Source organism: Podarcis bocagei (genome assembly GCF_964188305.1).
Source record: "Podarcis bocagei genome assembly, chromosome: 10".
Taxonomy (NCBI): domain Eukaryota; kingdom Metazoa; phylum Chordata; class Lepidosauria; order Squamata; family Lacertidae; genus Podarcis; species Podarcis bocagei.
The window spans coordinates 34,061,854-34,077,849 of NC_138135.1; the positions used below are offsets into that span (position 1 = coordinate 34,061,854).

A 15,996-nucleotide genomic window follows, 5' to 3' on the forward strand; every position below is an offset into this window, starting at 1 on the left:
CTGCAGATTAAGCTGCTACATCCTTTTGAAATCTGCTAAGTGGCACAAATGTCTCTTTCAGACCAAGTGTACACACAAACCTACACAGGAAATTTGCCCCTTAAACTGGCTTCAAACAAAGGCTCATTAGTGTTCTCTTTCAGATGGCCAGCCTCACTGCTGCAGAAGCCACAGAAGTCCCTAACATAAATCCAAATTGTCTACTTACCTCCATGCTCAATTAAGATGTCAAACAGGTCATCCATTTGCTGACTGGAGCACCCATTTTCCTGAAAAAGAAGGAACGGGTGCTTATTTAGACATTGCATTCACCAGCTATGCAGCAACACTTATCTTCCAATGATCTTCTGGCCAAACTGCACATTCACCAGACTGTCGGTGTCACTTAGCAAAAATGGCACAACCACAGCCTTGGTATGAAGGTTGGACACTTGCAATCTGTGTCCTACCTCAAATAAATGGAAGATGGCTCTAACCCTAGGGAGGCTGTTGCATATTTGATTCCTGAGAATTTCAGGACTGACAGGCAAAGTGTGCACTATTTTTGCAAAACAGCACCAACACCAACATGCTTCTGATTTGTCAACACAAAGGAGCTACTCTCACCTCAAGGGGCTTTGGCTGCTGCTTCACGGCCTCTTCATAACCTGGTGGTTCTTTCATCAACACGGAAGAGGCAGGGAGAGGCAAAGGTGGTGGAGTACCAAAGAAGGATGAGTTCTGCTGCTCAAGATCCATTTGGGGTGGAGATGGAGGAGATGGAGATCCTGGCTGCGAGAGAAGCTGTGAAGAAGAAAAAAAGCAATGAACAATATTCCCAGATGGGCCATTTGCACGCATCCTCAGCATACAAGCCTCCCTTCTCAGATAATTCACAGTGGAGCCTCTGATGTTACAGTTCCTGCTTCCCTCCTCATATAGGCATCATAGCTACTTGCACCACGGTCAAGGGTATACAATGCATGACCTCATCTGATTCAACATTGACTTGCCTGGCTCAGGAAGTACTGCATTTCTGCAACACAGCAATTTTCCTGCAGGCCAGATCCAAGTCCTACATTTTGCAGAGCACAAAGTTTCTCATGAAACGTTCCCCACCAATCCACCCCTGCTTCAGTTCTGCCATTATTTGTCGGTTATGGGAGCAGGAGAGGTCAGGTCCCAGTGCCCAGGACAAGCAAGTACATGTATACATTTCCAAATACCTCCCCTAAACAAAAAGAGAATGTTGGAATGTTGGAAGCAGCATCATTTCAGTAGGACACACATTTCTAGAGGCCTGGCCTATGACATCTATTGCCTCATGTTCCCCAGCATATTCATCTGAATTGGAGTGGGGCTTGTTGGCAGGGTACCTTTTTGGGCATGCTGGACTGGCCAGTTTTACCACTTGTTTTCATGGGTCCTTTGTGAAAGCCATTCATGAAGAAGGGCTGCAAGTTGGGGGGCGAAGAAAAAGACAAGACTGTTTGAGGCAGCTGCCCTGTGACCATCTGCAGGCCTGGCTTCTGAACCTATGGAGAGGCACAAGGGAAAAGTCAGACTCAGGCTGGTCCAAAGAGTAGTACCACATGCCAAGTGTATTCCCAAAGCACCCAGGCAAAGCTGGGCATAATCCTCAGCAAACATGAAGAAAAAAGATTCTATGCTAAAAGAAACATTCTAGATGAGAAGCATGGCAATAAGAGTCCCTCTGAAGGAGAAGGTACATAGCTTGGGGGTATGTCTGGACCCATTACTGTCATTTGAGGCTCAACTGGCATCAGGGGTACTGAGTGTCCTCTATCAGCTTCAACTGGAGGCTCAGCTGTGTCCCTGACTTGTATTGTCTATGCTCTGGTAGCCTCTGGCTGGACTACTGCAGTGCACTATAAGTGGAGCTGCCTTTGAAGACAGCTTAGGTTATTTGCCAAGGTGGGATGGTGTTTGTTTACGACATTTATATACCATCCTGATCTTTCAATGCAGCTCAAAGAGGGGTACATGGTTCTCCTCCTCCCCATTTCATCCTCACAACAACTCTGCAAGGTAGGCTAGGCTAAGAGATGGTGACTGGCCCAAAATCACCCAATGAGCTTCATTATTTATTATATTATTTATAGAAATTATATACCGCCCTGTACATGGAGGTCTCAGGGCAGCTCACAGAACAAAATTCATGGCTGAGTGGGGATTCAAACCCTGTTCTCCCAGGTCCTAGTCCAGCACTCTAATATATAACACCACTTCTGGCACAACTGCGCTGGATACTAATTAGTTTCCAGGCACAATTCAAAGTGCTACTTGCCCTAAAATGCAAGATGTTAGCTGACCACCTGTTTTGTTCCCTACCTTCTTAATGGGCTCCACTGGCGGTGGCTGCAGAGGCGACTGGGAGCTGCATACAGGTTGTTGGATAGATGTTTTCACAGGTGGTGAGGACACTCTCTGAGAGAGAAGGATACACAACATTTTAGAGGTTTTTAACACACCCCACACCTGAAAAGTCAATCTTTAGATCTAGTTGCTGCAGACGCAAATTAAATATGAAATGACATTGACAGAAGTCATGCGCAGGAGTGGAATCCAGACCACTGCAATAAATTGAGTATTACAATAAAGCAAGTTACACTTTTTTTCTTTAGTTTCCTAGTGCACATAAAAGTTAAGTTTACACTGTACTGTAGTCCAGCCTGCCTGCAGGGAGGGCCGGAGGGGAAAAACCTGGCTCTAGCCTGTGGCTAGAAGAGGGATGGCAGTGGCGGGGGGCTTCCTTCAGGCAACTCAGTAATTGTAATCAACCGATCAATACATTGATGCTACTCCCAAAGAGAATTCCCAGTCATTCTTTGTAGAGATCATTTTGTGCTGACATGCCACTTCCATAATTACAAGCACAACTACAGGAATTAAAACTATTCAATTCTAAAGCAATGTGATTTGAGTCTGTTCATTGTTTGAAAGCCCTCCTCTGGTTAGACAGACAGCCTTCATTCAAGAATCATCACTGTATGTATACCTACCCTCAATGGCAAGGGACAGCTCCCCGCTTTTTCCTGAGGCGAGAGGCCCTGCCTCTCAGCATTCTGATTGGTCACGGTGAGAACTATGTGAGTGCCAGTGGAATCTGTGATGAGGGTGGGGGGAGGGGCTCCTTTGATGAGGTTACTGAAGCCTGCACCTTGCTGGCCAATGAAGAAGCTTGAGGTCTGGCTTGGTGGCTCAGTTTCGGCAGCTGGCACCTCTTGCTTCACCATCACTGCTTTCTTTGGCACTGAACTTTCATCTGAGGTGTCCATTTGGCTAGTGGTCTGTGTGGGTTTTGATTGGTCGGTTTGGCAGTTGGGCTGCCCTGAAGATTGGCAACTCAGAAAGCCCTTTTCACTCTTGACACGGGTGCCAAAAGTCAGCGGCTCGGGGACTGTGGCTGTGCCCTCTTCTCCAACAGAGGTGGCAGGCAGGAGCTGCTGAGACCGCTTTTCTTTCTCCAGCTGCAGCTTCAGCATCTCCACCAGCTGCTGCTTCTGTTTCAACATGCGGGTGAGCTCCTCAATCTGCTTATCTTTCTCCTGCAACATCTGGTCTTTATCCTGGACCTCCATGTCTTGCTGACTGTTGTTGCAGCAGAGCTCTGCCTTGGATGATGAATTAAAGCTGCAAGTGGTGCCTTTGGAGCTCTCTTCCTTCACCAGAAATTGCACGGGAGATGCTTGCAAGGTAAGCTGAGTCAGGGGAGAGGTCACCATCTCCCCAAAGGCATCCCCACTGGTCGAATTCTCATCCCCGGCACTCATCAGGGAGCGCTCTGAGGGGGTGGGCGACACAGGAGGAGTCGAGCCTGTGCTACCAAACTTCATCACACCATTGCCAGCGACTGTGGCCACAACAACTTCGGCTGAAGTAATGCCAGCGCTGACCAGGGCAGGCCCTGTGCTCAGCCTGGCAGCTGGGAAGGCCACCACCACATCCGCAGCCTTGGGGAGAATTGCTGTATTGGGCTTTGGAGCGGCAGCTGCTCGGCCAGCTGCACCGTTCTGCTCCTGATAAGCCTTGAGCCGCTCAATTAGATCCATCTTGGTGCCTGACACAGGCAGCGCTCTTAGCTTCAACTCTTGCTTCAGCTCTGCCACCTAACATAAAACAGTTTGCAGTTAATCAAAAGCCGTATCGGCTAGAACAATCTCATTTACAACACCTACTTCAATTCGTATGCAGCAATGTATACAGTTCCAAAAGAATCTAAAATACTGTAAGAACAATACAAAATAGTAATTAAAATAACTAGCTCATCTTTTAAAAATTTAAATAACTGAATAGGCCTCAATAGGCATAATCATCCTATATTTAGCACAAAGATGGTGAATCTCTGGCCCTCCAGATGTTGAATTCCAGCTGCCATCATTCATGACTAAGGTGACCAATGCTCAGGGTTAACACAAGGAGGAGTTCAAGGATATCTTGAGGGTTACAGGTTCTCCATCTTTCATTTACCACTTGCTGCCAGGTCCACAACTATCAGTCCAAGAGTTTCATCACAAAAGCAGGAAGGCCACTTCCTTATTCAACCATCTGGTCTGAATACCAATACTGACCATCAAGTTCAGTGCTAATAGCAGCAACAGCACTTATTTAAACAAATTTATATCCTACCTTTCTAAAAGAAAATATGTGCTCACTCTTTCTTGTAACATTTATATCCCCACTTTCTTCATCAAACACCAAGCTGGCCAATAGACGCTTTGTTTACCTTCATGTCATCGAGATTAACAGGGAGAGCTCCTGGTTTGCCCACTGGAGTGTTGCTGTTTTGCCGCATCAATCCATTAGAACTGGAAGAAACAGAAGAGGTGCTGCTGACAGCAGTGGAGATACTACGCATGGGTGGGGCACTACTGCTGCTCTGCTGCTCTCCTGGAGGCCTGAAGGGAGAGGAAAGCGGGAGCTGAACACTGGGCAGCGGAACTGATCACAACACTCTGTTCTTTGCTGCTACTACTGGGAAGCCCAATGGACATCCTTATGATCTCTTGAGAAGGTGGTCAATAGTCTGCCCTCAAGATACAGCGCTACATAAATGACCCTTCCTAGCTCCATGGTTGCTTGGAAATTCTATTTTGGCAGCCTCCGCGTGTGTTTGCCAACTGTTATTGACTGCCCTTTTTATTCTAATACAGCAGACATATCAGATATCTTGCTTCATTGCCTATATTCTGCTTGTTGTGAAAACAGCCAGATATACTTGCAAAATGAAACAACGGTGTATACTGAATTCATATCAAATAAATACTGGTGATCTGATACCGAGTCAATTCTATGCACAAGCTTCCATTTCAAGTTAGAGGTGATGGACAGGACTTAAAAGAACCTTACAAAGTCATACTGCCAACCATACCTGAAATGCTTATCTAAATACTTTAAACACACTAAACTCTTGAAGAACTTCACAGCTTCTTGACTGTCCCAAGCACCTCTGCCACATGCACACAGCAAGCTAGTTCTGAAAGCTGCAAGCACTAACATGTTTGCAATACCTACATAGGCATACTCTGAGCATGAGGGGACAGTGGATGTTGTACAACTCCCGTTCTTGGGTGGGATTGGTTGGATGGAGAGACAGATGGATACTGCTAAAAGAGGACCGCCCATGATATGGGGGGGGGGGGATAATAGCATGAAGCAACCCATACTTTGGTGGAGCTGGCAGAATGGTTTGATAGTTGTAGTGCTGCTGCTGCTGTTGATTAAGGATTTGAAGCTGCAAGAAAAGCTGTTGTTGCTGCAGGATTTTGGCATAAGATGAATCCATGGGAGGAGCTCCTTTGTCCTGTTTTTGGTCCGGCGGGATGTATTGGTGATATTTCAACTTCTTGACTTTCGGTTTCGGTTCCTTGGATTTTTTGCTGCGCTGAGACTTTTCGCATGAGGACTTGGACTGGCTTTGCTATTCAGAGTGAAAATACAGGTGAATCAAAGGGCAGGACAGTAAGAATAAAGAGTGCAAATACAGAAACAGTTATTAGTATTTGCTGTCATGTTCCATATGGCTGGTTCAAGCTACCGGCCCTTTCCAGAATATGTAGAGCTACAAGCCACAGAAGGGGACACACAGTTAGCTTTTGCTGAATTAACTACAAATTCTTCGGGGGGTGGGGCAGGGGCGGAATACATGCCCATTATGTAACAATACAACAGCAAATGGGAGGCTAAATCCCAACATGTGGGATAGGGTAGGGGTGCGTTTATGGACACAGCAGTTGGAAAGGACTTTTCTTTAAAAAAGTTCCCTGCTAGCAGTTTAGCATTACAGAAGAACAAGGCCAACAATTCCCACCCAATCTTAAGCACGCCCACATCCCATCAATTTAACCCCTTTATAGAAAGGTACCTTTATAAGGGTTGGGAGTGGTTTGGCAGCAGGAGCAACAACACCATTGGTGAGATTAGGAGGCACTGGAGGCGGCAGGGGTGGCAGGGGAGTTGGTGGCTGCTCAGACAGAAAAGGGGTCTCACTGGAATCTGCACTGATTTTCAACTGACACACGACCTGCAACAGTAAATCCAAGTATGAGATGCACATGCCCATATCTACACCTGAGCGCTTCCCGTTCCAAGATATGGAAGCAGCTTATGGAGTCGAAATGTGTTGATTGCATGCCACTCCCAGAGGAAAGGCAGACAAATTCCATTTTTGCAGATTTGTTGCTTCTCACTTGCAGCTGCATACAAAGAAACAGTACTGTGAATGGGCTCAATTCAGAGGAAGAGCTATAGCTCAGTAATATAGCATCTGTTTTGCACGCAGAAGGTCCCAAGTTCAATCCCTGGCATCTCCCAGGTAGGGCTGGGAATGTCTCTTCTGAAACCACTGCCAGTCAGTCTGGCCAATACTGAATGAGATGGACCACTGGTCAGCTTCAGTGTAAGGCAATTTCCTATGCTCCCAGTATCAGCCCCACTGTAGAGCAAGGCCAGGGCCTTATTCCTCCCCCAAACAGGATACCCCTTTGGGTTCACATTCAACTATTTTCAGCCCAAAGTAAAGGAATATAGAAGCTTTCGTTAGCATAATTTCAGTATTCAGGTGTTTCTGCTCTAATCCACAAATGACTCCTTTGGAATCCACACCTTGCAGAGGACTTTTTTGTATCCTCCAGGAAAAGGCACCTATGTGACTGGTGCAGGCACCAAGGCACACAAGAGCCAAGGCTATGATAATCTCACCTGAGCAGGGGATGCTGTTCTGGGGGTGGGAAGTGACTCGCAAACTCGAGCTTCCATTGGGGATGGCACGGATCCCTGGGATTCATGGCTAGCTGGCTGTTCTGGAGACAGGGCATCACTGCTGTCCTCATCAAAGGAGGAGCTGTCTGCTACTTTTGGGTAGTTCACTTGACCTACTGAAAATAATAATTTTACATTTATTCACTAAACAAATGGAAAGGGGTCAAGAATGATTAGCAGAAGATGGTTCTGGACATCACAAGAAATATGAGACAGTGAAAAACCAAACAAGCTTTAGACAATTTTTTAAAAAATCAATGTCACAACCTGAGAAGAAATAGTTAACACCAGGATTAACAAGAATATCGTCTTCTGCCTCTCTGCAGAGACAGGTGTAAGGACAACTGGAGCAAGCTTTGTGTCATATCCTGCCTGCAGGTTGGAATGAACAGTTGAGATTATGAAAGCAAAAAGGAGCACTGGAGATAGATATTTTGCCAGTTGTCTTTTTTTTTTTTAAGAGCATTAGAAGGAATAATCTGTGAGGCCTAACTGCTATAGACACTTGTGTTTATTTACGATTTATATCCTTCACAAAAAATATTCCTGTATTTCTTAACAAGATTTTTTTCTGTGAAAGGAGGTTGGGAGAAGAGAACCAAAAGCCCATTTTTATGGGTAGAACATGAGAAAAAGGAGAGTTATAAGACTGTATGACGGAGGAGAAAGACAATCCAAACCTCTAGAGTTGCTTTATGTCAGGCTTATTTCTGCTACTCCCTAACACTTCCCAGAAGATTAACGTTTTCTCATTCGAAACTATTTCCCTTTTCTTCTCTGAAGGATGCTACAGCAAAATAATCTACCTACACTAACGATGAAGAGACCATACAATGGTGATTCCTCTGGCCAGAGGATGGCACTAGCAGACCACACAGCTGTTCATACTTGTTTTTAAGAAGACCAAACCTTCCAGCTTTCTTTTTTTCTCTTCTCAGCCCTCTCGCTTACCAAAGCAGGACCACTCAAATGAATGGCTGTAAACAAGTAGATAGTTTTTTAGGAAGAAAAGCAGAATGTGCAAGCTAAGAGAAGACAACCATCCTACAGCAGCTTTTATAGGCATGGAGATCAACTAGTGTTTTTAATACACTGGGGTTCTGCTTCAAGTCTGCCACATGCACTGGATAAGGTAACATGTATACACTGCTTTCCTTGGTCCAGTGGCACAGTGAGAGGTGCTAGCAAACTGCCACAGGACCCAACACATACATGCAGGCCTCCACCTACCCCACCAACCTTACCAATGAGAGCTTCCTTCAGGCTTGATTCTACAGGCAGAATGTTCTTCTCCACCAATTCCATGGGACCTGGCCGCTGGGCAATCTTCTCATTGAGGTCATCGGCCAGTCTGGCCCGCTTCAACTTCAGCTGCTTGGCCTGAAGGGAAGGTTCAGCAGAGGTCTCTGCTCAGGGGAACAGCAAAAAATATGATCACCTCTCAAGTACATGACCTCAGTACAAAGTTGGCAGTTCACCGTCTGCATGGATACATGCCCTCCACTAAGAGCAGTTCTATTTGTTGGCAGCACACTCCCCTCCATCAAGAGCAAGCTGAATACAATGGAAGTTATGTTTGGTCTGCTCTTTTACTGTCAAGAGATTTATTTTTTTTAAGTTAGTAGCTCACAGTAAATTCTCTATTTTTTTCTCAGAAAGAGCTCGAATTGGCCTGTAAAAAATCTAGCCCCCATTTATTGCAAGTCTCAAGCCCCCACCAAAAGAAAACTGGGCAAATGATGCACAACGGTCAGTGATGTGTAAACAAAATACCGAAGTACGTTCTAATAATCCTGTTCCTGTGATTTATATTACCTGTTCTTAATTATGAATTTAGAATTTTTGTGACTTGCCCTGGGACCCATTGGTGAAGGGCAGGTAACAATGATGATGATGACAACAACAAACAAACTGCCCAATCCTGTTCCAACAGCACACTAAACTTCTACTGCCACCCCTTAAAACATTTAGAAATAATTCTCTGGAGAATTTGCTAACCTGCCACCCATCACTTTTCCTTACTCACAACCATTTCTGTACATCCACATTTACTCAGGATTCCTCCCCCCCAAAGAAAAGGTATCTTAAATGATATGCAGGGGTTGCACCATGCTCATAGATGTAATGGTGTCCTTGAAGTCTTCCCCTGGTGCCTATGATGTATCTGAGGCCCCACCCCTGCCCAAGTCACAAGGTGAGGAGGATGGTTAGCTTTTTCTTCCTGGAGAAGTACATGGGGCTCAAGGAGGAAGCTGGGACCCACAGCACTTGTTCAAAAACCTACAGCAATTCAAGAATACAGACAGTGTGCCTGGAGGACCTTGATAGCAAAGTACTTTGCTCAATGTTAAAGCACTGACCCACACCAACAGTACTGGCCCAACCCGCCAGCCAGCCATCCCCAGCTGAATAAGACTAACATACAAGAGCCATGAATGTAAAGTTGTATCTATAAAGGGTGAAAATTTACAAGAGAAGACTGCACGCCAAGAATCATACCTTCCAGAATGTGCATCCTCACTAACTCTGATCTCTCTGGCCGGGACCGGATCTTCCGTTTCAGGTAGTCCTCTGTCTGCAAAAAACATATATGGAAAACAGCATGCTGAACCCAAGTAGGAAGACAGGACTGAGGCAAATAACGTACATGATTTTTTAACAGGGAAATTATATTGGATTTTTAAGCATATGACGAGGTATAACATTCCCACAGGTTTTTACTACCCCTGCCATTGCAGCAGGCTAATGAGTCCAGAACATTTAAGCAGTATCAGAGAACCTCAAGCAGAATGGGTCACAGAACTTAAAGCACTAAGCACTTTGAGAGTCTTATGTTGTGGTATGTTAAATTCTCAGGTTTCTTGGGTATAGGGAGAAACACATCTATTGATCAGGAAACTTGGGGAAAGTCAGTTACTTATCTTGAATCATCAGTCACCTTACAAACTGTATAGCAAATCTGGAGTGATTTTACCCAGGCTCTAATTCTATTAACTTTAAACAAATGTTAAAGGAGAAAGAGGAAGAGAAGATAACAATTCAGCAGCCAGTGCATTCACTTCTCATCCAGCTAACAAGAGGCTCTTTTGGGAATGAACTGAAATACTCCCAAAATGAGACACGGTGCCTGCATTCAGTTTCCTTATTTTTCAGTTTCCCACTTAGCTTCTGTATTACCAAGCTCTCAGCTAGAGAGAAAATCAAGCAAAGTCCAAGGTACCTGAAAGGTGCAGATATGTTTATAATTAAGAGAAACTATCACAGGTGGTGTGCAGAATGGAAACACACAAGATGCTCAACAGAGAAGCACTTAGAAGAATATGCAAACAGTTTTGAAAATACATCACAAACGCAGTAACTCTCTTGAAGCTAACTTGTGGCTTACCCTGGCCCGTTCCAAGCTCCTTCTCTGTTCATGAAATGCAGCTGGACTTTTCAGAGCTGTTGGAAAGATAACAATGAAGGAATTACAAGAGTTGGTCTCACACATTTCTAAACATGACCATGCTACTTAAGTGTCACCCAATTCAAAGTACAGGTGTTACAAGATGCAGTTTCAACATGGTTTTACTGTGTTGGCAACCGCAATAAATCAGAAGCATCAGGGCCAATTTGACAACCGGGTCAGTCAATGCTTGTTAGAGAAATATATGCTTAGGATATATTCATTCTTTATTATATATAATGATTTCAAAACAGGTATCAAACTTCTTAATTCTGTTCTAGCCTTTCATAAAGTCAAGAGTCTAAAAATTTAGCATAATAAAGCCTTGGAGTTCCATTAGCAATAACCTTGGAGATAACTGTTCAAGTCTTAGCCATGTTCTTAGCAACCACATACCAGAAAAAGGTGTGTGTGTGTGTGTGTGTGTGTGTTTTGTTTATGGAGGCTAAGAACAAAGAAGCAGGGTTAAGACTAGAAGATGTGAGGTGTGACGATCAAGCTGGAATCATGATGCATGCAGTCTGGACTTTTGCTACTTACTCTTGGGCTATGTAATAAATATTCCTGTGCACGTGAAGAGGTCAATATTGAGACAAACCAGGATTTTGGCAATGGATGTGGGTTGCAATGCAACCTTATGACATTCTGGTTCCTGTGCAATGAGACTTGGTTTTCCATTGTATATAAAGACAGCTCTGTCTCAGTGCCAATTCAGAGAAGGCTACACAGCAAACCCCCAAAGAAGAAACACTTTGTCTGCAGGCATCTCCTTCCTGGACTTTTTCAGCATATGGACCAGATCTTCTATCAATTTAGGATGGTTTGAATCCACACAATGGAGTAAGCTCCCATTGCTCTGTCCTAGCTTCTGCCAACCTAGCAGTTCGAAAGCATCCCAGTGTGAGTAGATAAATAGGTACTGCTGCGACGGGAAGGTTAATGGCGTTTCTGTGCACTCTGGTTTCTGTCACGGTGTTCTGCTGCGCCAGAAGTGGTTTAGTCATGCTGGCCACATGACCCAGAAGAGTGCCAAAAACCCCATAGTAGCCTTTGACTGGCCTTAACCATTCAGGGGTCCTTTACCTTTTTAAACTTTACCTCTGTCATTTTAAATTCACACCCTGATTGGTATGCTGTCAACCTAAGCCAGCTGAGGAAGTAGCCATTTTTACAAATTGCTTAGAGGCACTCTAGGTTTATATAAATCACTTAAATAAATGCAACCCCGCACTGTTCGTCACAGAAGGCACACGGACAAGAAAGATTTGATGAAGGGATAATATGACTTCACCAAAGAAGTCTCAGTGTAGCTGAAAACTTCGGCACAAGTAGAACTGAGCATGCAAGATGCATGAAGTCTGACATGTCAACACCAACATTACACACAGCCACATACATTAGGATCTGATCATTTACAGCAGGTCCGCGTGCAGACAGGAGCAAGGTAGACAGGTCAAGCACACTTGTCTACCAATACAAAAGTGGTAGAGAATCTAAGGAGTAACATAAAGAATGAACACCTTCCCTGTCTTTTCTCACCACTGAAGAACTGCCAAGAGAGACCCTATTTTAGGACACAGATCAACTGCTGCTGAGCACTGTACAAGCCTTGGAAGAATCCTTTGGCAGGGCTTTTTCTCTGCCAGATTCCAGTAAGCTCACATTGGCTAGGACTAATAGGACTGCTGTCTGCCAACAAATCTTTTCTCAGCACATTGTGGTAGAGTGCTGGTTGCCAGCTGAGTACTTGTAATGTGGAGTGGTAGCTTCAGTTGCATAGAATCCATGGGTCTATTACAGTGAGCAGAAAAATCTGGGACTTAGGTCCTCCAATCTACCACCAGAAGCCATTCAGCTCCAGGTTAGTGGTCATGCAAGAACCAATCACAGAAAATGATACCACACCATATCAATACTGCCTAAATAATGCATCTGTTAAAGGTGTGGTCCTTAATAGCTGTAATTTCCTGGCATTTTGGAGCTTGAGTGGACATGGGAAGTCCTTAACACAACATGTCAAACCAAAAGGGTTTTTGTTAATTGAATTCTGTTCTTAAGGTGGTCCCTCTATTCTGATTTTGTGTGTGTGTACACACATGGAAGACTAAATAACTTTGTGTGGAGCACAGCAGACCTCTAGTAAAAACATTGTCAGCAAATGTAGACACAGGATGCTTTTTACAGCACACACATCTTTGAGAGGCTTCTTAATAGTGCTGCAGCTAAGGATAGGGTAACTGAGAAAAGCTCCTGAAAGAATGCTTTGCACTATGTGCTTCCTCAGTCTCAAAGGTATTCAGAAATACAAGGTATAAGGGTAATTTGGTGGTGGCAACAGCAACCTGTTTAAAGAAAAGTCTGATCACCTACAGTAGAGTAGTAACCAGTACCAAGATGCCTATGGTACCTTTGAGATCCATAGCAAGACAACCAGTAAGAGGAGCTTTCCTGCTATTTATCTAGAAGTAGTTAAAGGTAAAGGGACCCCTGACCATTAGGTCCAGTCGTGGCCAACTCTGGGGTTGTGGCGCTCATCTTGCTTTATTGGCCAAGGGAAACTGGCGTACAGCTTCCGGGTCATGTGACCAGCATGACTAAGCCACTTCTGGTGAACCAGAACAGCGCACGGAAACGCCGTTTACCTTCCCGCTGGAGCGGTACCTATTTATCTACTTGCACTCTGATGTGCTTTCGAACTGCTAGGTGGGCAGGAGCAGGGACCGAGCAACGGGAGCTCACCCCATCGCGGGGATTCGAACCACCGACCTTCTGATCGGCAAGTCCTAGGCTCTGTGGTTTAACCCACAGCGCCACACCCCAACAAAAGTCTTTTTTAGTATTCTGAGTGATGAAATTCTATTGTATTATTATTATTATTATTATTATTATTATTATTATTATTATTATGAGAAGGAGTAACTAAGAAGCCTGTTATCTTTCAACTGAATCCCCCCAAAGGGAAATTCTCATTCTCACAGGTATTCTATGAAAAACACTTGGCTTGTGCTTCATCCCAATGCTGGCAGTAATGCAAAGAAAATAATTCCATTCTTGACCTCTGAAAATGCTGAAAGGAACAAGTCTCTACTTCTCCCACAAGATTCTCTTGGAAGAAACCAAAGATCACTGGTATAGTATGTATTATCAGACTCCATCCAAACTAACCAAACAGTGTACATTTTTCTTGGCTACATAAAAAGTACATAACAAATGGCCCAGAACTGTCAAACAACTCTACCATGTCAGTTAGGAGATCGACCTTTTCTAGCATGGCCTTAATATATTGTGTAGCTATAAGTAGCCAAGTTTATGAACTGCAGTAACCCACACTTTAGAGAAATAGACTGTCATTTTCAGCTTTTCATTTTTAAAAGACTTCCATCCCTCAGGATTGTGAAAAACATGGAAACATAAAAGAAATCATTGCTGAAAGCCGTAAGACTAATATGAAGATATGGTCCACAAGACAGCCTTTGCAGATCCAATTCAAAGCCCACCATTGTTCCAGGCTTATTCCATTCCACCCTAATTCAATGCTTTGGGGCGGTATTCAACTACTACAGCTCATCAGTGCAAGGATTTCTGCTTGTACAACAGAATTTCCCCCTCTCCCACCCAAATCTGCTCCAGAGGGTTGCAGGAACTCATGAAAAAGATATTTTGGTAGGGGGAGTGCACAGGGAAGGTGAAGAGGAGAACATTCCATGCTACATTGCTGAGAGAATGTTTACATAAACAGTACATTGAACACAACCCTTTATTTCCCAATATGGAGGAGAGAATCTGCCCCAAAATTATCAAAGCTTCATAAAAATAAGAGCAAGGGATATAGTACTGCCAATTAGGTAGAATATACATATTAAATGTGTGCTGTGTATGCACCCAGCTGTTCACTTCTTCTAGCCACTATCAAGGAGGAATGGAGCAAGACAGCACCCAGTCCCTCAAGGACTGCAATGTAGAAAGAAAGCATTTAAAGAGGTTGCATAGCCACCTCTGCAAACCCCTAGGTTCCATGTAACAATCTGTATATAGCCAGTCTTAGATGTGTAACTGCACAGGCACTGGGAACCTCACTCACTCCAACCTCTATGCATCAGCAACATGACACAGACAAGTAGCCATAGGCCAATATTCCTTTCCATACCCTACCTTTGCTATATTTTGAAGATTTCAAAGATCCTTAAAGGACATCCATTAAGGTGCTGGCAAGCAAACAGTCTGAAAATTGATTCTAACCCAGAGTAGTTGCCAAACCTAACCATACTATCACACTTATTGATAATCAAGATAATTAAAAACTTACTTGAAAAGGAACAGATTCTAACAGTAGGACTTAAAGTGGGGCCCTTTCAAGGAACATTGGTGCCACCACCAATTATCCCTGTTTGATCTGATGAAGTGAGAAGGAGGTACAGTAGTACCACTGATTACGTAAACTTCAGGATGCAAAAGCGGCAAACCCGGAAGTATTTGATCGGGTTTCACCACACGCATGTGCAGAAGCGGTCCTCAGGTTGCGGAAACCTTGGGATCCGACTGGACCTCTGGAACAGATCCCATTCGCAGCCGGAGGTACCACTGTACTTGGAACAGGACTTTCTCTGAGTATTTCAGTGGTAGGCTCATGGCCCAGGCTGTGTTTCCAGAGGCAGTATGCCTCCAAATATCAGCTGCTGGGAATTGCAAGTGGGGAGAGTACTGTTGCCCTCTGATCCTGACTGTGGTCTTCCCATAGGTTGGCCACTGTGACAACAGGATGCTGAACTAGATGGGCCACTAATCTGATCCAGCAGGGCTCTTCTGATATTCTATAGGGGGGAAACCCAAGATTTTTAACTACACCTTAATTTAAGCCCAGTGTTAACAGCAGCAATTAAGACTATTCTCATTTAGAAACTGAAACACAACCAGGGCCACTACAGGTAAACCAACTCAGTTCCACTAGCTTTTACAAAGGAAGATGCTGGAAAGATAATCAGAATTATCTGCTCTTTTTAGGAGCTAAATCGGAAGAGATTTCATTCCTCGAGTATTATTATTTTAGCACTAGCTGAGAAACAATTCAAAGCCATGAAGCAAGTTGTATGTTTCTATTATGTTCTCTTTTCTTAAAAGATCCAGGTGTCAGTATATTCAAGTGTTGTTCTAGGTAAAACAACAAGAATGAGACACACTAACCTCATAAGTTGAATATTTTAAAGAAACTTAATGGTATCACTACTCATGTAGATAAAAGCCCATCTATAGGAGCTTACAACAGCTTACAATGTGTTGCCCTGTAGATGTTG

General features: G+C 44.1%; 1 protein-coding gene across 2 annotated transcripts in view; it reads right to left on the reverse strand.

The window, feature by feature from the left end:
- MRTFA (myocardin related transcription factor A) overlaps positions 1 to 15,996 on the reverse strand; it is a 61,363-nt gene that overhangs the window by 3,196 nt on the left and 42,171 nt on the right. Inside the window, exons 3-14 of one of the 2 annotated variants that reach the window (XM_081209512.1) lie at positions 10,646 to 10,701; positions 9,760 to 9,835; positions 8,505 to 8,666; positions 7,201 to 7,376; positions 6,365 to 6,523; positions 5,667 to 5,920; positions 4,727 to 4,808; positions 3,003 to 4,109; positions 2,332 to 2,427; positions 1,356 to 1,514; positions 607 to 783; positions 209 to 269 (exon numbers count right to left, since the gene is read on the reverse strand). In XM_081209512.1, the coding sequence (XP_081065638.1) occupies positions 209 to 269; positions 607 to 783; positions 1,356 to 1,514; positions 2,332 to 2,427; positions 3,003 to 4,109; positions 4,727 to 4,808; positions 5,667 to 5,920; positions 6,365 to 6,523; positions 7,201 to 7,376; positions 8,505 to 8,666; positions 9,760 to 9,835; positions 10,646 to 10,701 (2,565 nt within the window). Of the gene's footprint in view, positions 1 to 208; positions 270 to 606; positions 784 to 1,355; positions 1,515 to 2,331; positions 2,428 to 3,002; positions 4,110 to 4,726; positions 4,899 to 5,666; positions 5,921 to 6,364; positions 6,524 to 7,200; positions 7,377 to 8,504; positions 8,667 to 9,759; positions 9,836 to 10,645; positions 10,702 to 15,996 lie in introns of both variants that reach the window. The other variant, XM_081209511.1, reaches the window with a different exon arrangement.